At 42.7% G+C, this 21,854-nt stretch overlaps 3 protein-coding genes and 1 non-coding gene across 19 annotated transcripts in view; 2 read left to right on the top strand and 2 right to left on the bottom strand.

Annotated features, from left to right (window-relative positions):
* ALMS1 (ALMS1 centrosome and basal body associated protein) overlaps positions 1–6,677 on the top strand; it is a 190,664-nt gene extending 183,987 nt beyond the window's left edge. For all 6 annotated transcript variants that reach the window (XM_010809860.4, XM_010809855.4, XM_010809857.4 and 3 more), the window contains 3 exons: positions 2,009–2,072; positions 5,012–5,111; positions 6,324–6,677. In XM_010809860.4, coding sequence (XP_010808162.2) covers positions 2,009–2,072; positions 5,012–5,111; positions 6,324–6,368 — 209 coding nt within the window. In that variant the 3' untranslated portion in view covers positions 6,369–6,677. The remainder of the gene's footprint in view (positions 1–2,008; positions 2,073–5,011; positions 5,112–6,323) is intronic.
* Positions 6,678–7,297: 620 nt separating this feature from the next.
* Positions 7,298–10,344, bottom strand: NAT8 (N-acetyltransferase 8 (putative)). Its single transcript, XM_024999370.2, is given in 1 exon segment — positions 7,298–10,344. A coding segment is annotated over 1 exon segment (726 nt). The 5' UTR covers positions 8,245–10,344; the 3' UTR covers positions 7,298–7,518.
* Positions 10,345–10,480: 136 nt separating this feature from the next.
* TPRKB (TP53RK binding protein) lies at positions 10,481–21,734 on the bottom strand. Of its 11 annotated transcripts, none has more exons than XM_010809850.4 (5): positions 21,709–21,734; positions 19,222–19,384; positions 17,948–18,070; positions 16,480–16,656; positions 10,481–14,395 (listed from the first exon to the last, which is right to left on the bottom strand). In XM_010809850.4, exons 2-5 carry the CDS (start codon positions 19,360–19,362, stop codon positions 14,240–14,242), a joined length of 597 nt encoding a protein of 198 aa, XP_010808152.1. In that variant the 5' UTR covers positions 19,363–19,384; positions 21,709–21,734; the 3' UTR covers positions 10,481–14,239. The 11 variants fall into 11 exon arrangements, with proteins under 11 accessions (XP_010808152.1, XP_015328891.1, XP_005212557.1 ...); XM_015473405.3 differs by having other exon boundaries at positions 19,222–19,381; XM_005212500.5 differs by lacking the exon at positions 21,709–21,734 and adding an exon at positions 21,450–21,706.
* A 53-nt stretch (positions 21,735–21,787) lies between these two features.
* On the top strand, positions 21,788–21,854 carry MIR2295 (microRNA mir-2295). The gene has a single exon (NR_031092.1). It is a non-coding gene; the product is annotated as a microRNA mir-2295 (primary transcript).

Genomic DNA, 21,854 nt, shown 5'->3' with positions numbered 1-21,854 from the left:
TGGCTGCAGTCACCATCCACAGTGATTTTGGAGCCCAAAAAATTAAAGTCAGCCACTGTTTCCACTGTTTCCCCATCTATTTGCCATGAAGTGATGGGACCGGATGCCATGATCTTAGTTTTCTGAATGTTGAGCTTTAAGCCAAATTTTCCCCTCCTCTTTCACTTTCATCAAGAGGCTCTTTAGTTCCTCTTCACTTTCTGCCATAAGGGTGGTGTCATCTGCATATCTGAGGTTATTGATATTTCTCCCAGCAATCTTCATTCCAGCTTGTGCTTCCTCCAGCCCAGCGTTTCTCATGATGTACTCTGCATATAAGTTAAATAAGCAGGGTGACAATATACAGCCTTGACGTACTCCTTTTCCTATTTGGAACCAGTCTGTTCTATGTCCAGTTCTAACTATTGCATCCTGACCTGCATACAGGTTTCTCAAGAGGCAGGTCAGGTGGTCTGGTATTCCCATCCCTTTCAGAATTTTCCAGTTTATTGTGATCCACACAGTCAAAGGCTTTGGCATAGTCAATAAAGCAGAAGTAGATGTTTTTCTGGAACTCTCTTTTTCGATGATCCAGTGGATGTTGGCTATTTGATCTCTGGTTCCTCTGCCTTTTCTAAAACCAGCTTGAACATCTGGAAGTTCACGGTTCACATATTGCTGAAGCCTGGCTTGGAAAATTTTGAGCATTACTTTACTAGCATGTGAGATGAGTGCAATTGTGCAGTAGTTTGAGCATTCTTTGGCATTGGCTTTCTTTGGGATTGGAATGAAAACTGACCTTTTCCAGTCCTGTGGCCACTGCTGAGTTTTCTGAATTTCTTGACATATTGAGTTGCAGCACTTTCACAGCATCATCTTTTAGGATTTGAAATAGCTCAAGTGGAATTCCATCCCCTCCACTAGCTTTGTTCGTAGTGATGGTTTCTAAGGCCCACTTGACTTCACACTCCAGGATGTCTGGCTCTAGGTGAGTGATCACACCATCGTGATTAACTGGGTCATGAAGGTCTTTTTTGTACAGTTCTTCTGTGTATTCTTGCCACCTCTTCTTAATATCTTCTGCTTCTGTCAGTTCCATACCATTTCTGTACTTTATTGAGCCCGTCTTTGCATGAAATGTTCCCTTAGTATCTCTACTTTTCTCGAAGAGATCTCTAGTCTTTCCCACTCTATTGTTTTCCCCTATTTCTTTGCACTGATCATGAGGAAGGCTTTCTTATCTCTCCTTGCTATTCTTTGGAACTTTATGCCTAGCAGAGTACAAATGCCCCCTTTGGACAGAGACCTTAGCATGAAGCAAAAGTCACTTTTGAACACTTCCAGGTTGCATCCACGCAGGCTTGTTCTTGTGGTCAAGTCAGAAATGGTTTGGGGCAGTTGACCACTATATATCTCTCAAAACATGTATCTCCCAAAGCACAGCTGCAAAACATCTCTGCCAAATGCCAGGTGCTTTTGAAATGAACACAGAGATAAATCAGGTCAAATGTCCAGCTCTCAGGGTCTGGTATGGAAACAGGTCCACAGTTTTTAGGTGTGGTTTGGTGATACCACTTGATACTCAACCATAAAAATGAATCAAATTTTGCCATTTGGAACAGCATGGAGTAATCTGGAGGTTATTATGCTTAGTGAATTAAGTCAGACAAATACTGTATTATATCACTTGTATATGGAATCTAAAAAATACAACAAACTAAAGAATATAAGAAAAAAGAAACAGACTCACAGATACTGAGAACAAACTAGTGGTTATACTAGTGGGGAAAGGGAAGAGGAGAGGGTCAAGCTAGGGACTGGGGATTCAGACATAAGCAAGCTACAGGAAGGTATTGTATAGCACAGAGGATAGAGCCAATATTTTATAACTATAAACAGGGTATAGTTTTTAAAAATTGTGAATAACTATGTTGTACACCTTAAACTTACATAATACTGTAAATCAACTATACTTCACTTCAAAGAAAAAATGGCACAATCCACTAAAGAAATCTCTTCTCTTGCTTAGGCTTCCTGGCAGCCCAAAAGAAAAGGCCGGTTGGAAAGAAGGAAATGATTCAGAGGTCTAAACGGTAAGGCCAAAAGAATAAGTAACTATAAAAGTATAAATCAGGCCCCGAATGGTCAGGAGCTATAGCTTGGCCCAGAATAAAGGCATTATGCTCTAGTTACAACATTATGAGCAAATTAGCTATAAAAACAGTTTCTCACTTATGGTTCTAAAATGCAAATGAAAATTAGCAGATCATGGTATGGATGCCTCATATATAAAAAATACAAAGAGTGTACACCCCACTCCAGTACTCTTGCCTGGAAAATCCCATGGACGGAGGAGCCTGGTAGGCTGCCGTCCATGGGGTCGCTAGAGTCAGAGACAACTGAGCGACTTCACTTTCTCTTTTCACTTTCGTGCATTGGAGAAGGAAATGGCAACCCACTCCAGTGTTCTTGCCTGGAGAATCCCAGGGACGGGGGAGCCTGGTGGGCTGCCGTCTACGGGGTCACACAGAGTCGGACATGACTGAAGTGACTTAGCAGCAGCAGCAGCCATGAATTTTTATGTTTTAGTCAGGCTTGTTTTTGTTAGAAACTTAAATAAAAATATTTTGAAATAAAAGTAAATACTTATTTGGGGCTCTTTTTCTAGGAATTGTATCCAATATAATAAGAGATAGATACAGCACATTAGGCTTGTAGCTAAATAAAGTTTGAAACTTGAAATAAAGTTTCAGAATCATGTGTACACTGCCACCATTTGTAGTCTTTTAAAAAAAGTATTTGTGTTTACATAGGTGCATATAGTGGGTTGGCAAAAATTCAGTATTTTCCAGAAGATGGCTCTAGCAGCACTTACTTGTCTTTAACTTCTTTCAAAACAGTTTTGTTAGGTTGTATTGTGACAACTGTCTGTCATATCAGAATGCATTTTAAAACTTATCAAAATTGGTGAATTTTTGTGTATCCATTTTAATATTGAAGATGGAAGAAAAAGCAAATTTTCAGTATATTATACTTTATTATTTCAAGAGGGATAAAAACACAGCTGAAGTGCAGAAAAAGATTTGTGCAATATATGGAGAAGGTGCTGTGACTTATCGAATGTATCAAAAGTAGTTTACAAAGTTTCATTTCATGCTGGAGATTTCTTGCTGGAAGTTCCACAGGTGATGGGATTGATCAGTTGAAGTTGATCTTGATCAAATTGAGACATTGAGAACAATCAACATTATACCTCAGCAGAGACAGCCAATGTATTCAGTATATCCAAATCAAATGTTGAGTCTTTAAAAACCATTTGCACCAGCTTGTTTATGTTAATCACTTTGATGTTTAGGTTCCACATAAGTTAAGCGAAAAAAACCTCCTTGACCATATTTCTGCATGTGATTCTCTATTAAACATAACAAAAACATTCTGTTTTTTAAAACAAATTGTGATGGGTGATCAAAAGTGGATACTGTACTATAATATGGAAAGGAAGTGATCATGGGGCAAGCAAAATGAACCACCAACCACAGCAAAGTCCAATCTTCATCCAAAGAAGGTGATGTTGTATATATGGTGGGATCGGAAGGGAGTCCTTTACTGTGAGCTGCTTCTCGAAAACCAAACAATTAATTCCAACAAGTGCTGCTCCCAATTAGACCAACTGAAAGCAACACTCGCGGAAAAGTGAGTCAGACTAATTCTGTTGAATCAGTCAACACAAAACACATAATCTTTCATCAGAATAACACAAGACTGCATGTTTCTTTGTTGACCAAGAAAAAACTGTTACAGTTTGGCTGGGAAGTTTTGATTCATCTGCCGTATTCCCCAGACATTGCACCTTCAGATTTACATTTATTCTGGTCTTTATAAAATTAATGGAAAATTTCTCAATTCCCTGGAAGACTGTGAAAGGCACCTGAAACAGTTCTTTGCTCAAAAAGATAAAGTTTTGGGAGGATGGAATTATGAAGTTGCCTGGAAAATGGCAGAAGATTGTAGAACAAAACAGTGAATACACTGTTCAACGAAGTTCTTAGTGAAAATGAAAAGCGTGTCTTTTATTCTCACTTTAAAACTGAAGGAACTTTTTGGCCAATGCAATGCTTCTTTTTCCCCAAATGGTTGATCATACTATATACAAAAGTTTGTAGCTTGTTTTATTTTGCTTAACACTATATTGTGAGTATTGTGAATGTTTTCCCATATTGTAAAAGCTATTTGAAACATTTCGTGCTTTGTAATAATTTTATTATAGTCCATAATTTATTTGTTTTCTTGTTGGAAATTTAGATTATTCCAGTTAAAGTGTATATATCAAATGCATCTTTGATCCTGTTCCTCAAAACATGGTTCTTTAAAATCAGTGGCATCCAATCCGTGATGGACAGAGCCCAAGATTTTCACTTGACTACGAGACCTTCACCCCATCTGTTTCCCTTGCACTGTCTCCATGAAACCTTGACTCCATTCTTACCAACACTCCCTTCTCCTCCCATCTCCTTTCTACTCCTAACTTCTTCAAGACCCACCTCAAACTTATTCCTTTTCGTCTTCATTGACCTCCTTCCGTCAGAATAAGTTTTTTCCATTTCCTATAACCCTGCGTAGCATTTTGTAGATATGACCCATTGTACTTTTTTTGCATTATTTTTCATCTTTAGAAGTATGGTAGTAATACATAGTCGTTATGTTATATTGAAACCATACATTTGTGCATATAGAGTGCCAAGAAGTTCATCTGCACCCTTTATTCCACTCCTTTCCCAGAAGTGACCACTATCATCAGGATTTTATTATGTTTTTGTTTATCTGTATCTCTTCCCAGATCTTGAACACCCTAGGCCAGGGTTCTTTATGTCCAAGTGTCTAACAGGAAGCTGGGCCCACAACAGGCCCACAGCCTGTCTGAGGGACTGAGTGCCTAGAGAGTGGCAGAGCTTAGGAGATGTGGGGAGAAGTGATTGTGTGCCTCTGTGCTCAGTAACCTCACTGCTGTCTTTCCACCGGTACCATTTCTAAGGATTTATGAACAGCTTCCTGAAGTACAGAAAAAGAGAGAAGAAGAAAAGAGGAGATCAGAATATAAGTCGTACCGGCTGCGAGCCCAGCTGTATAAAAAGGTCAGTCGGTCCTAGAGCAGGATTGATGAGGTTTACCAGGGGAAAGAGAAATCGAGACCTGTTTGAATTAGCCGAATTTGGAGAGTGAACTTAAGCTAATAAATACATGTACCACCACTGAAATTTAGAAGACAAAAGCATCTGTAACTAGATTTCAAATCTGAAGATCTAAAAAGGCAAATCTAAAAATGGCTCCTTTCAGGGGCTTCGCTAGAGGTCCAGTGTGTTTGAGACTCTGTGCTCCCACTGTAGGGGCACAGGTTCAATCCCTGGTTGGGGACCAAGATCATGCATGCTGCGTGGAGTGGCCAAAAAAAAATTTTTTTTTAATTTTTTAAAATTATTCAGTAGATAAATAAGTCACCTTCCAGACACATTTGGAGTGAAACCGAATTTCATGCTTAGGTGTCCGTTTAGATGCCATGCTGGAAATCCCCACATCCTTCAGAATTGTTGGGCTTTCATTTGAGTCCCAAATGGTAGTTTTATGTCCCTTATAGGTAAATCATATACCATTAGAGCTTTTCAGATAAATTGGAAAATGTCCAAGTGTAGCATACAAGTCGGTAGTTTGGGGACGCGGGGCTTTGACGCCACCACCATTTCCTACCCATAGCCCCAGTAGAATCAATGGTGCTACAAGTCCCAGAACCTCACAGGCCAGGGGACTTGCTGCCAATTAATTCCTTGAGAAAGCAGATGGACCTGAAGGTCTAGGTCCTTCAGGTGTTCTCATTTCTTTCCCAACCCCCTTGTTTCACCCTCAGAGGACTCTGACAGTCAGGAACCGAGAGACGAGTTCGTGGGAGACCCATGTGGGACTGGAGAGCTGCTCCTGGAGCGTGCGCCGCGGCTCGGGCTGGGCTCCCTCAAGTGCGAGGCGCGGGCGCTGCTGCGCCGCGGGTGGTGCGCCAGCGTCCCGAGGCCAGGCTTCTCCTTGCGCTGTGTGTGAACTGACGGACGGATTAGTCTGTTAGGATTATATTAATGTAATGTTTCTGTGTAGACTATAACAGACTGTAGATAGGTCTTTCCTAAACACTTGAGGAAGTATTTTTTTACTATAATTACCATATCTTCTGAAGCTGGGAAAGATAAGGTTTGGGAGAACCACACTGGTCTCTTCAGCAGCACGTCTAGGGTGAGGAGTGGCTGTCTGCCTCTGATGGCAAGAATATCTAACTTCTTTCTTCCCTTTCTTTTCTTCCACAGAAAGTGACCAATCAACTCTTGGGGAGAAAAGTTCCTTGGGACTGAAATAAAGAGTATTTTCCTCAGCGCCTTGGAATTATATTTTATCAGCTTGGAGGAACGTAATCCTTACTTTTATGAGTCTGGTTTAATAAAGCTTGTCGTCCATGTGTAATGTAGAAATAGTTACCTTCTAAAGAGTCTTGGGTAGAATGACTAAGATTATTAATGGTTTAGGAGCAGTACTTTCTCCACAGTGGCCTTACCCACAAGGATATTTGTTACAATGATACTACCTTACTTCTAGCCAAGAGTAAGTCCCTTTTTGTATGTGTTTTTATAGAAAATAAATAACTTCTGATGACTCACAGTAAAGCAAGCAGCAGCAGGTTTTTTATTTTCCATCTGGAGAGGTGCCAGGAGCTATGCAGTGTTTCCAGGGGTGTGTGGGAGACCTCAGTCTAAAAGTGCCAGTCAAGGGAAATGGGCTGTTAGATAAAATGTGGTCTTTCTTTAGAAATGCCATGTAATGTAGTGAGAGCCCTTTTGTTGATTCTCTGGAGACAGTGTCTGCTTAGGTAGCCATTGAGTAGCCAGAGAGACTCGGCAGACACAGGCACCTTGGGTCCAGAGCCACATCCTAGCCTCACTCCAGCTTCCCTCAGGGCTGCTAGCTTTTAGAGGCACAGCTCAGGAGACAACAGTAGCTGGATTTAAATCACGACCTGGTCCTGGCCAGTGAGCCGCAGGTGGTGCCACTTCTAGGTCTAGTCCTGTCACTGGCTGCCTTCTCCCCTTCAGCAGAGACCTTGGGGACCATGACAGATTGACGGCATCATTGGCCCCAGTCCTTCTCATGTGGATTCTTCTCACACGCCTTCTCCATGCCCTCTTCATATGATTTTGCATTTCTGTTCACTGAAAGTGGGGAGGATCCCCAGCATGACACCTGGACACCAAAGGGGAAACCCAGCATAAGCTGCCGACCCACAGACTCATGAGCCAAAGAAAAAGGTTTATTATTGTTTTGTGGTAGTTTTTCACGCAACAATCTGTTGGCATTAGATAAATGAAACAGTAGCAATCCCAAAAGACTGAATGGAGCAGAGCCACCCCACCACCAGTGCCTGCGCGAACAAGCAATAAGCTTTTACCCTGCCATCACACTGAGACTTCAGGGGCTGCCTGTTTCTGCAGCAGAGAAGATTCCTCCTGACTAATCTGCTAGAAAACAGATCACAGGCCCCCTCCCTGCTCCAGTGCCTGAGAGACCTGAGCAGAGGGGAGGCAGTAGGTAAACTGAAATTTGAGAGAGAGAAATTAGCCTCCAGCTTGTGGATAAGAAAAACTGGCTCGTCTTCTGGAAGCCAAGGTGCTGGTAAAGGGCCTGGGCAGAGTGCTGCAGCAAGCTGGTGGTAAGGACCACTTCACCATAGCCCTGGTCTCGTGCAAATGTGAGGAGAGTCCTGACCAGGGCTTTGGCTATCCCTTGACCTCGGTGCTCAGGGGCCACACATAGGTGAAGCAGCTCCAACTGCTTCTTCTGCAGGATGGGTTTCTTAACAGGCAGTGCTCCCACTATGCCTACCACCTGTCCCTTAGACTCAGCCACTCAGAAGCAGGAGCCACTCTCACTGAAGTAAGATTTAGTGATGTCAGACAAGTCTGTGTGCAAAGACATGACTTTAAACTGCTTCCAGGGGTATTTGGCAAGGAACCTCAGGGCAGCAAAGAGGGCGAGGCTGGCCACGAAGGCCAGGACCCAGGAGCCAGAGACTAGGAATAGGGCAAGGGGTCCCCCAAGCAAGAGCACAAGGGTTTGGGGCAGCTTCAGGATGTGGCGGAAGGTGGTAGGAATGTGCTCAGCCATCGCCTTAGAGAACAAGTCTATGACCCATTTGCGGTCATTATCCTGGTATTTGTGGATGTGATAAGGAGCCATAGAAGACTTCTGGTTGTCTGGATCTTGAAGTTCAAGAGAGACCTGAAAGTCAAAGTGAAGTCGCTCAGTCGTGTCCGACTCTGCGGCCCCATGGACTGTAGCCTATCGATCCTCTGTCCATGGGATTCTCCAGGCAAGGATACTGGAGTGGGTTGCCATTTCCTTCTCCAGGGGATCTTCCCAACCCAGGGATTGAACCCAGGTCTCCTGCATTGCAGGCAGATGCTTTACCATCTGAGCCACCAGGAAAGACCTAGGTGCCCCTTTATGCTTGCCCAGCAGCCCTGGGGCAGAAAGAGGAAGCCATGTGAGTGGCCCACTTAGCAGAACCAGGAAGACCCTGCTCAAAGATGTGTCTCTGCTTCTACCCAAGAGGAAGTAGGCCACAGCCACTGGGAGAAGGTGTAGAGTCCGAAAGACCTGCATTTGATCATGGCTTCATGCATGATCTTGGGCATGTTATATAATCCCTAAGAATCTGCCTTCAGAAGTTGTTCAGAGGGTTTAATGAAATAGCATAAACAAAGCTCTGATTGTAAAGTGCCCTCCCGTCTTTCCCCGTTCCCTAGCCCTCGTCTCAGTTTCTCCATACACTGGCGCTCCCTGCAGCAGCCACGCATGTGTCCTCCTCTTGGTCCCTCTCTCAGGGCCCATACACTGAGGGAAGCCTGTGTTTCCAAGTACTTGGAAACAGCAAATGTTCCTTCCGCCTTGATTGCAGATTCTCAGGCTGCTGAGGGGGCATGAGGTGTAACGCCAAAAGCGGTCCAGCCTTGAAGGCCAGGCGAGTCCGGAGCTCCAGGCCACACCTGAGAGCAGTCCTTCCACCCATGTCCTCTCACCTGCTGTCACAAGAGCCTGGAGTGTCCAGGGCAGCCTCTGCCTGGCCTCTGTCCTCAGCATCCGACTGGCATCCAGGAGAGACTGCAGAGCCTGTCCTACTTCTGGGGCCCGGGTCCTCATTGGCTGGCTTCTGAATATTTGTTAATCATAAAGCCCAAGCTCAAGGAGCTGGGCCATGATAGAGCACGAAGCCCATTCTTGGTTCTCTGAACTCTGGGGAATTAGCCTGGAGGGGTCACGCAGGGTTTGGAACAGCTCAGGGGTCCTTGCCCTTGTGGCTGGCCTACACCCCCAACCATGGCAGTTCACCGGGCACCTTGGTGCTCTCTGATGTCCATGCTTGGCCCCACCGTACACCTGCTATGACCCTGGAGCATTCGCCCCTCACCCTGCACTCTGTCATCACAGGCCAGAGTCCAGTTCTGCTGGATCAGTACATAAGGTCCTTCACAGCTGGGTGAGGCCATGCAGGGCATATCATCCAGGTTACAAAGTTTGGGCTCTGTTTTAAGAACATCAGGAGCCCGCTGCTGTTCTTTTAGCTGGGGCGTAACATAACCAGAGGTAGCGGTGAGTTGTGTGATATGTGTGTGTGATTCTGGTGACCTGTGGAAAATGGACTGAAAGGACCCGGAATAGAAGTCTATATCCCCCTGCCCCCCAGAGGCTAGTGCAGCTGTCCAAGCAGAAGGGCCTCTGGATACAGATACGCAGGTGCTCACTTTACAAGATCACCTTGTCAAGGAAGGCTTGTGGGAACTACAATCTACGAGCCCTGGCACAGAGCTGAGTCTGACCAAAGGAAAAGGCATCTTTTTCTTATTTTGCTCAAAGGTGTCACTGCCCACTGAGCTGTGTTCCAGCAGGTTGTGTCAGTGTTGAGGGGGTGCCTTGTTCTTTGTTCACAAAGGAGCCACCTAGGCTAGTGGGGATCCTACAAGAGAAAGCAGTAACTTGGACCAGAATGGGGCCATGGATGGAAACTGGCCCTCTTGGAAGTATCTTTGGGGAACAGAAATGACAAGTTAATGCTAATCTGAGGATGAAGAAGGGGTCAGAGATGACAGCTAGATTTCTGGCAAGAGCAACTAGGAGGATGCTCCAGAGACCAGACTTGTGAAAGAGATCACCGCAAAGGTGCCATTTATAACATTTCAATGTTAAGCAAAATTTGAACAAGGAACCAAAAGAGAATAGAAGGCTCCAGAGTATAGCTGAGTAACCCTCATGAGTCTCTAATATTAACCAATCAGATCCTAGTGGTCAAGCTGGGGGGCCAGAAGCCCTGTCTGTCCCTACCCTCTCTTTCCTGTATTCTCACCAACTTCTGTGGCTTCCTCAACCCAGTGACCTTGGTTTACATTTAGGCTTTTTAACCTTCCTGAGTCATCAATGATGATCATGAGGATTTATTGACATGAAAAATAATTGTCAGAATATAATTGTCAAGCTATAAAAGATGATAAAACTATGTTTTCACTCATTTTTGAAAAAATATAACTAATAATTTATATTCACAAGCATGCAGAAAGAAAAGTCTTGAATGGTTACACCAAACATTGGCAGCATTTATGTCTGGGTAGAGGAATTATGGGTAATTCTCTGTGTAAGAGATACCGGTCTGGAAACCAGCACATTGCAGGCTCTTGACCCTGCTTTCAAATGATGAAACAGGCCTGGGAATCTACCTGTCTCTGCCTCAGCGAACTCCTTTTTTAAAAACATTTATTGAATTAGAGTGTGTTAATTTCTGCTGCACAGCAAAGTGACTCAGTTATACATATATATACATTCTTCTTCCTATTCTCCATTGTGGTTTATCACTGGATATTGAATACAGTTCCCTGTGCTATACGGTAGGACCTTGTTGTTTATCCATTCTGTGTATGATAACTTGCACCTGCTAATTCCAAATCCCCACTGCCTCCCTCTCCCACATAGCAACCACAGTTTATTCTCCAAGTCTGATTCTGTTTCTGTTCTGTGGATGAGTTCATTTGTGTCCTATTTTAGATACACATACCAGCGGTCTCATATGGTATTTATCCTTCTCTGACTTTCTTCACTTAGCATGATATTCTCTAGGTCCATTTATATTGCTGCAAATGTACTTCAGCCAACTCTTGAGAGTCAGTCTAAACAGACCCATCGAAGATTGTGAATTCCTGAAGGTAAGGCAGGTGTGTTATTCTAGTATTTTCAATTAACCATTCACATTTGTACAACTCAGTGGTACTTAGGACATTCACAATGTTGTATAACCACCACTTCGGTCTTGTTCTGAAGCATTTTCATCACCCCAGAATGAAACCCCTTAGTCAGTGGGTAGCCACTCCATTTCCACCCCTCTTGCACCCCTGGCAACCACTAGCCTGCTGTCTCTTTGGACGTACCTATTCTGGATGTTTCATTTAAATGGAATCACACGATATGTGAACTTTTATCTTTAGCTTCTTTCACTTTGGTTCTCAAAGTTCACCCATGTCCTAGCAGGCATCAGTACTTCATTGCTTTTTATGGCTGAATAATGTTCCATGGAAAGGATAGATCATTTGTTTATCCAGTCATCTGCTGGTGGACACTTGTTTCCACATTCTGGCTGTTGTGAATAGTGTTGCTGTGAATATTCTGCACAAGTGGTTGTTTCAACACGTGTTTTCAGTTCCTCTGGTATATATCCAGGAGTGCAATTGCTGGGTCATATGGTAACTCCACTTTAACAGCTGGAGGCGCTGCCAAACTGCTATGCTAAGTTTTACTCCCCTGGCAGCAGGGAGTCTTACTCTACTGTATGCCTCAGTATTATGCCCGGTACACACAGACAGCTGTCACTTGCTGAGATATTAGATACCTGGCTCTGTGAGAAAGCACTTTTCCTGTGCTGTACTATTTGACATTCACAACCATCTAAGAGCTAAGGCTCATATTGCTTCCATTTTACAAATGTGAAACCGAGGCTCACAAGCCTGAGATCTCCTACCCAAGAGAGTGGAACCCAAGCCTTGGCAGTTTTGACTCGAAGGCCTGAACTTTTTGCTTTTTCAGTACCACATGCTGACCCCAAAAGACAGGTATCTGACAAGTGTTTGAATTATTAATTAGTATAAAGCTCTGTATGCCAACAGAAACAGCTGTCTGCTGGGATGCAAGATTCACCTCTAAGCCTCATCACGCACCTACGTTCAGGCCATACTGACCCAGATCCAGTATGTGACAGGGTCAAGGTTGAGCTCAGTGCTACCTCCTCCATCAAGATTTCTGACCCCTGACAACCAGATGGATCTTGTATCCGCTCCCTCCTTTGAAGACTTGGCACTTCTCATCCAGCACTTATATTGCTGTTAATTTGTTACTTGCTAAAAACTGTTAACGTATTAACAGTTAAACAGTTACTAGTGACCTGATAAATTATTTAATTTTTCTATTACCCATAGGAACCTGATTATAATAGGTAGTTATATTTTTGAAATCACTGTTATTCTCAGAGTTGTGGGACTTGAGAGCAGCATGTCAATGAAACCCTATGCTTGCATTTATGAAGAACACTTGCCTGTTAGACCAGCTAAGCCCAGAATTGGGTCAATGAACTGGAAGTCAGACAATCAAGTGGTGTCATGTTTTGGAAGTCTCAGAAAGAGGAGGAAAATGTCCTGGAAAGAACATCATCTCCCCTGATCTCTTCATCAGGGTTCCCAGTAAGCCAGCCTCAGGTCAGTGCCCTGGATTCCCACTGAGCACTCATAACTTAAAGGACATGAGTGAGAGGAAGTAACAGCAAATTGTTTCAAGAGGAAAGAAAGTGGTCCGATAGGTCACTCCTTGGCAAGATGTTCAGAGATACTGGAACAATGATCCAGCTCTATACAAATACTGCTAATCTAACCTTTTAACAAAAGGGAGGCATTATCAGGCCCCAACACTCAAACTAGGATAACCCAAGCTCATTTTATATAGATCACCAAAGGGCCTAATTATGAAGGTGTGGGTGGGTAAAGGGGAACCACGTATGTTAATGCTCAAGAGGCCTGAAGTGAGGCAGGAGGGTGAGGGGACAGGACCCTGACCCAGAAGTTGAGTAGCAAGGACCACCCTGAGAGGTCCAAAGCCAAAGCCAGCCTAGGGATCCTTGCAGTGAGGGGCCAGGAAAAGAAATACCTTTGGCCTCATCCTCCTGCTAGCCTCTCCACCCCACACACTGGCCAAACCCAAGCAGAAGCCAAGGGGAAGGGAGGACGTACATGGTAAGTCAGCGTCCAGGGCAGAGAGAAGTGGAGAAGGATGAAGAGTGAGCTGGAGGGAACAATGGCAGATAACTGGCACAGAGGATTATGAAAACAATACAAACTTGGCTCATCCTGAGACCAATCACCTACAGAGCTGTGCTTTACTCAGTTTTGTAACACGGAGTGCAGATAGCACAGCAGTCAGCAAAACAAAACCAGGTGCAAAGAAGCAGCCGCAGCCCTAGCACAGGTTCCAGGTTTCCAGACAAGCAGAAAGGTCATCAAAGGAAAAAGCGAAAATGAGAATTGCAGCAGGTGGCCTGAAAAAGTCTGCGAGCCCCAGGGCTCCTTCTAAAAAGAAAGCACGGTGCTTAGGTGCGTTCTTGTGGTTTTCCCGTGTGAGGTGGGGAGAAGGGCAGGGGATTAAAGATTCTGCCACTCGTAGCAGCTTTCCTTGTTCCCAAGACGGGGGAGATGGGGAGCAACGATTGCCTGGGTGACAGAGCCCCCTTTCCTCATGTTATCCTAGCGACAGCTGGCTAACAGCCTTAGTATCCCTTGATAACCCTGTAACCCTTGACCAAGGAGCCAACTGAGGGTGGCCTGCCACACTGCATCCCTTCTCTTCCAGCATCAAAGGCCCTATAATCACTGGTTGCTTTTGCTGGGGAAGCGTTTAAGCTCTGAAGCAAACTGGTTAATTTAAGAAGAAAGAGAACATTATTCCTAAATTGGCCCAACTTTCTTAAGAGAAAAAGCTTGTGGACCTTACGTTAACTTTTTTCCCAGGAAATGGCATTACTTCTTTTTCCTTCTTCACCCAAAGGCTCATAGAGTTAAAAAAAAATCTATATAGTTACAGGTATAAACCCTTTCAAAACACTTCATAACAAATAAACATAGTTCAGCTTCACCAGTAGTCTGACATTTCAAAATGGCGAAAATGTTGAGAAGTTTAAAGGCATTGTTGGTGAGTGCTGAGACTGGCACACTTGTGCACTGCTCTTACAAGTGTGAAGTGGCGCCGTTCTGGTATTAAAAATCCATATCCTCTTCCCCAGTAATTCCACTTCAGGGAAGCTATCCTACAGAAAAAGACATGTACAGAGATTTACTTGCAAAAGCAAAAGGAACAATTGAAAGCAATGTTAATATATAAAAATAGAATTATATATGTGAAGTTTCACTTTTACAAAGAACATGTTTGATAGTGATGGCTGTGTGGAGTCATTAGGAGCACAGAATCAGGGGTCACTTGGAGTTTTAATCCTGGCTACAGGCACTTTGAGCTTTAGGGCAGCTTTGACTTCTCCCTAAGCTTCAGGAGAAAAGATGCCTTCATATTGGAGAAGTCTGGGGTACCACCTTAACGAAGAGACCAAACTGTACCACCAGTGATGAGGCCAGGTGACGCTATGTGCCTCCCAATGATGTAAAATTGGAAGGACACAAAATCTACGTATCATTCTCCAAAATATTTAAACTGACTTGAATCACGAACAAACTCATTCCGAAATTCTGAAAGACATCTGGGGTACTCTTCAAAAACTGTCAACATCACCTTTAAAAAAAAAATAGTTCTAGATTAAAGGAGCCTTTAAAAGAGACATGACTGTTGATATGACAGAAACCAACAAAATTCTGTAAAGCAATTCTCCTTCAATTAAAAAATAATTGAGAGAGACATGACAACTAAATACAATGGGGGGTGAAGTGCCCCAAGGGCTGCAATTTACTTTCAAATATTTCAGAAGTGTTTGCCCATGCATAGAAAAGACTAAGAACAAGCAAACTCAGCAAAACATGAACATACGGCCTGTAACCTACTCTATCTTGACTGACACAACCATATTTTAAGACAAAATATGAAAAAAAAAAATCCCAAACCATTTATAACACATGATTTTTAGCTGTGTGACCTTGCGCACATTATTATTTGTACAACCTTTTAATGGGAGTAATGTACTTCATATGATGCTGTGATAATTAAATGAATTCTTGCTACAAAAACTTGGAACCAGGAGGCTTGGAACGGTGATGCTGGAGTAGCCAGAATTAAGTGCAAGGGTGTAAGTTGATGGATATACAGTCATTTAGATAAGAACCTAGTATATTGTAGACATTCAATAAATGTTTGCAATTATTCCAATTATATAAAAATAAAATATATCTGGACAGAAACAAAAGACAATAACAACAACAACCGTGATTATCTTTCAAAATATGAAAAGGTAGGACCAGGAGTGTTTTTTTTTTCCTTTCCTTTGTTACCATTCTGTGTTTTAAAACTTTCTACAACATAATAGATTTTATGATCTAGGAAAAACAATGAATGTTTTGTATAAAAGCTGAAAATTTTTTAATATTTCTGTCATTTCACAAAACATCTTTTGTTGACATTCTACAAATGATACCATCCAATAATGTTCCAATACTTTCTTCTTGTGAAGATAGTTTATATACCTGTAAGCATAAAAGACAGATTATGACATGCTGACATGTTCATGCACTACTAATTTCCATTATACAAATACATATATGTGACCTAATTTATTACTCAATTATTGGGATAATGGGATGGAATCACAATGTGATTAAGGTATGCAAAGTAGACAGCAACTCATCACTTATGTCAAAAGTTTCAACTGCAGTTATAGTGCTAACTCTCTAAACATCAAAACATTTGTACCAATTTTAAAAGCACACATCTAGACATTAACTTCATACTATATTTTATATTTCAAATGTAAGCTTGATATCTAAAGTTATCTATTCTTTTTAAAAGAATGTCTTTACCAACTAAGTTTCTAATTATATCTTACATAAATCTGCATTTCTTTGCATGTCTAATCATTTTTCAGTTCAGTTCAGTTTAGTCGCTCAGTCGTGTCCGACTCTTTGCAACCCCATGAATCGTAGCACGCCAGGCCTCCCTGTCCATCACCAACTCCTGGAGTTCACCCAGACTCACGTCCATCGAGTCAGTGATGCCATCCAGCCATCTCATCCTCTGTCGTCCCCTTCTCCTCCTGCCCCCAATCCCTCCCAGCATCAGAGTCTTATTAACCTTTCTTAAAAGTTAAAACAATATAGAAGCATTGGTGATCAATAAGCAAACAGTATTATTCCACATCTATCATGCTCTTTCTAAAAATATGGGTTTACAAACCTTTTTGACTTCTGTAATATTTGTTATTTCAGGGAGATTTTTCAGAGGAACCTGATGACCTTCTACCTGAGATATTAGGTGTTCTTGATTTATTTGTTTTTCACCCTCTTCAATATAAGCAATCAGAATTGAAGTATCATTTGCTGAGATACCAAATTTTTTCAAGGCTTCTGAAATCTAAGGGGTGAAAAAGACAATAAAATCAGTAGTCTCAACATCTGAAACCTCTCCCCATTTGCAGCCTTTCCTGGTCAGATTCTCATTTTTCACATCCTAGTGGTTCTCTCTGCCTACAGTCTTGCAATGTCCCTTCCTAATCTCTACCACCTCTGCCTCTGGAGTACTCCCTGCTCAAAGCTGCACCTCATTCCCACAGCATCAAGCCTGGACTTTGATGCACCAATGACCCTCCCCTGGACCCAGTGACTCTCGCCGCGCCCTCCTGCCCTCCAGCCAGTGGGGCTGTGGAGCTCCCATCCTTTCCTACTTTTCTTGCCTGTGCCTGCACTTTGTCCTCCTCCTGGACTGCCTTCATCTTTCAAGGGTCCAGCTCAAATGTCACTCCTTTAGCACTTTCCTCCTTATAGAATGAATTGCTTCTTTGTTCCCACAGATTTGCATTATTATTCCATTATATCAATTAACTTAGGGCACTTGAACTTTGTCTTGTTCATCTGCCTTTCTTGGGAACATTTCTGACCCTAGACTGGAACAGGGACAAGCTCAACACGTGTTTATGAACTGCAGTCTCTTGAGTTATTTCAGCAATCTCAAAGAAACAATTACCCAGTAATTTTCCCCAAGATACTGGAGAATTCTATTACTACACATTTTATAGATTTTTCAAACATATGTATTTTAAACCATGCCACAGGTTTCCTAACCTTTCTCTCCATGGCAGTACTTGATTGTGTTTAGTAGTAGTAATAATTAAACTTCGTCAGCAAAATTAGTTGGTTTTTTAAAAAATATGCGCAGGTGGAATGTTTTTAACTCAAAAACTTTGATTACTATCAGTATCTCAAACACAAACTCTTCCTGTGTACCACGTGTATGAGCATGTGTTAAGAGCTAGTCTAGGTACCAGCAGCCTTCCAGTATATGGAAAAGGCGTGGTTCTATCCTCAAAGAGTTTATAGGGAGAACGAAAGATGCGCATGGTAACACACAAATACCCACACCTAATTTTTTATCATGAGATTTAAACAGCATTTTCCTGACTCTGTATGTCAGGAAGGACAAGTAAAACTATCCTCACTCAATTTAGCTAAATTTCATGTGAGTGACTCCAAAGCTTACTTGTCTAGTAGGAGGCAATGCTAAACCGCAACTCTCTGTCCAGCACTCACTCTTCACTGTTATTTTGGTTTGTTACCAGCAACAGGCTCCAACCCAACACTGAGTCACACACAGGCTACCATGACAAGGTCAACAGATATAAAGAAAGTATATATTCCATACTAATTACATTGTTATTTGGGGAAAGATTGAAAATAACTTCAGCAGATAGAGTTCTGGTCTTCATTTTCCCCAGCTTGTAGAGGTGAACTGCTTTGTTTGCGGCCATAATTATCTGAAATGGATCAACAATCTACCAAAGAGAACAGAAAACATTATACACAAAGAATCTGGAGTACTCTGAAGAATAATGCCCTGTACCCTCCAGGGTCAGGCTGTTTTACTTCATCACAATTTCTATATTTTCAAAATTGTCAAAATCTCAAGGGCCTAGGTGTTTAGAAAAATCACAGAATTTTACAGCTGCAGGCAATTAAGACACAAAAAGTTTTAAAACAACTTATTGAGGACCATTATTATGGGAAAGGCCATATACTCAACATTTAAACTTTATTTTCTATTCTACTCAAAAGTACCCTATTTGATATCTTCTATTATTTTCATGTGCAATAAATGAGGAAACCAAGGCAAAGAATGGGTTGGAATTTCAGCTCTGCCACTTACCACCAAGGGAACCTGGGCAAATTCCTTAGCATTTTATCTTTTAGAAGCAGATAATCATCTCACAACTTCATAGAGTTGTTGTAAAGATTAAGTGAGTTAGCAGTATATACAAAGAACTTACCAAATAAGCACTGTATAAAGGCTGGCTACCACATGCTCAAAGTTGTAATAAATGGCATAACTGGGATTTAAGTCCTGGTGATTCTACCACTGTACAATGCCTCCTTTACAGAGATTTTCTAGGTCACACAAGAAGATGGATATCTAGGCATCAGCCATCATATCAGAGGGAGACCACCTTTCATGTCTCCTAGGGCGGGGCTCAGCACCTGGCTTCTGCTGCCACTAAGTCGCTTCAGTCATGTCCGACTCTGTGTGACCCCATAGACGGCAGCCCACCAGGTTCCCCCATTCCTGGGATTCTCCAGGCAAGAACACTGGAGTGAGTTGCCATTTCCTTCTCCAATGCATGAAAGTGAAAAGTGAAAGTGAAGTCGCCCAGTCGTGTCTGACCCTCAGTGAGCCCATGGACTGCAGCCTTCCAGGCTCCTCCGTCCATGGGATTTTCCAAGCAAGAGTACTGGAGTGGGGTGCCATTGCCTTCTCCGACTTGGCTTCTATTCACTGTTAAATTGAAGGCTGGCCAAATCTGAATCCACTCTACAGGTTAGACAAGTCCTTTTACTTGAAGATAACAATTTTGGGCTAACCCATAACATCATGAAAAATCATCAGATTCTTAAACTCCCATAAAGCTCACTCATTGCCATGAGTACTTACCATTGTAGGGTTTATTAATGAGCCATCAATGGCACCTTCCATGGCCTTTTTTCTCAAGGCCGCAGCATTTTTTACATCTTTAAATAACAGAAGGGTCACCCTGTATTCAGGAAATAGGTCCAGCTGATGTGTTAACTGCATTTCATAGATAAGCAGGATGCTACTGCACAAGACCAAAAGACCAAAAGTTAACAACTGTAAGTCACTAACAAATATCCTTGCTCACAATTAAAGCATAACTTTAATAATAAGATGTAAAACTGTTAAACTTGAAAAATCCACCCCAAAACATCTGGCAGCCTCATGACAGACTGTCTTCCTAACCCTGCTAAGCTGTTTTAGCTTCCTTCCTGGGAAAGGATCAAGGGCAACACCGGGTCCCCTAGTGGTACAGATAAGGCAGGCTCTGGATGAGGGGGAGCTTCTCAACAGACAACTAGGAGCAGGATACCAAACACTTTTTAGACCACAGGTTACTTACAGCATTAAGGAAACCTCACTCCAACTTAGTATTTTTAGCTTTCTAATCTCACCATTTTATTTATATTTTGGCAGCATCTAGACATAAATATAAGGCAGAAAACAATCTTATGGAAGAAAGTATGACACAACTCAAAGATATTCATTACATACATGGGAATTTAAGCCTAGAGGGTACAATTCTTAAATAGTAACACCCTTTAAAGACATAAATTTAACAAGGAAAGAACAGGGTATACACAAAAACATAAAAGCAGCATAAACAACAAATAACTGGAGAGACATAATCTATCTTTGAATGAAAAAACTAAGCACTGCAAAAATATAATCTTTAAAACAATTTCAAGTCTCAGAGAGATATTTAGGTGAAGCAATTTTATATAGGTTCACTTTATCCTTTTACCTAGGAAGTTTTATCTCCACCATTTGTCTGAAGGAATACATTGGCAATCTGAAGATTTATGTAATAAGATGTTTTTCTTATCATCCTAAGAGTAAAAGGTTGAAAACCTACCTAACTAGTAATAGGCCCAACTACAGTGGCTTTCCTGACCAACCACTAAAAACTGTAGTCTTGAAGAGGAGCTAAGGATGTGTAAATACAGTAATAAATAACATTAAGTACTTAACATCTGATTGGAAAATAAAACACAAAATGTGCATAATATGTGGGTTTTTAAAAATGTACACAAAAAGAAAACTACTGAAAAAAACAACAAAATGTTATCTTTGACTTGCTGGAATTACATCTGATTTTTTCTGTTACAATCTGGAAAAATAAAATGGTGAATAATGTCTTGGCACAACAGGGCCACACAATCTTTATTATGGCCATCCTGGGTAGCAGAATTACAGATAATTTTGTTTTCTAGAAAAAATATTTTTGCATGTTCTTAATTTTCTACAGTGAGCACACAAAAGATAATGAGTACATATAACCAGGGAGGAAACAATTTTTTTGTGGTCTTTGTTTTTACAGTAGGGGGAAAAGGGCGCCTATCAAATGTCAAAAATGGTTTTGGTTTGCCTGTTAGGCTGCAGTCCATGGGGTCGCTAAGAGTCGGACACGACTGAGCGACTTGACTTTCACTTTTCACTTTCATGCATTGGAGAAGGAAATGGCAACCCACTCCAGTACTCTTGCCTGGAGAATCCCAGGGACGGGGGAGCCTGGTGGGCTGCCGTCTATGGGGTCGCACAGAGTCGGACACGACTGAAGTGACTTAGCATAACATAGCATATAATTCACTCACTTAAGTCAGAAACTTCGAACCATCTCTGGATACTTACCTCCCACTCAAATCCCATATCTTATGCAAAACTCTTCTCAACTTTTATGTATCATTTTGAAGGGTCCAATTCTCTTCCATACCTACTCTGCCACCGCCGTTGGCCACCTTCTCTCCTCAACGTCGGTGACCTCTTAGAAGAGGTCGCCTCACAATTCCTTCCCTCCTATCATCCAACCTCCACCCGAGAGTCAAAGTGATCTTTTCAAAATGTACACCAAATCTTGCCCTACTATAAAGTCCCTTTATGTCACGGGGTCCCAAACTCTGTGATCTGAGACCTTCCTCTCTCTTCCGCTTCCTAGCTCACCCCTGCAGACCGCGCTCATTTCCCCACCGCCGCACTGGCCCTTCCAGCTTGTCACCACCCCCAGTCCCTACCCAGCACGCCCCCTCGGACAGGCAGTTACTCTGAATTAATCCTCCCTCCTTTCGACTGGCCAGTAAGAGCCCATTTACCAGCGCTCCCAGGACCCCAGGACCAGTCTCCTACGACCTCCTCTGTTACAACTTTGGTGAGTCTCAGGCTCATCAGAATGCTGTATCGTCCGCCCTCGAAGGGAGGCTGAGCCGATCACTGCCGGGCTGCATCCCAGGACCCGACCTTGGCAAACGCTCGATAAACGAGGGCGCCGAGAATCACAGGTATCATCTGGAAAATCACTGGTCTCCAGCTCCCGCCCGACCCGGCCAGGGCTGTGGTGCCAGGAGTACTCACCGTCGCGTCCCTGTCCGTCTCGTAAGATCTTCCCCACGGAAACAAAGCCCTCAACTTCCGGGAGATCGGCCGCAGCTGCGCTCCTTTCTCGCCCTCCCCGACCCTGCAGCGTCTTTTCAGGTCGGGGTGGGAGGAAGGTTCTCGGC

This window comes from Bos taurus, chromosome 11 (assembly GCF_002263795.3).
Source record: "Bos taurus isolate L1 Dominette 01449 registration number 42190680 breed Hereford chromosome 11, ARS-UCD2.0, whole genome shotgun sequence".
Lineage (NCBI taxonomy): Eukaryota > Metazoa > Chordata > Mammalia > Artiodactyla > Bovidae > Bos > Bos taurus.
Note: the sequence above shows the minus strand (reverse complement) of the source record. Positions and strands in the feature narration are given on the sequence as shown.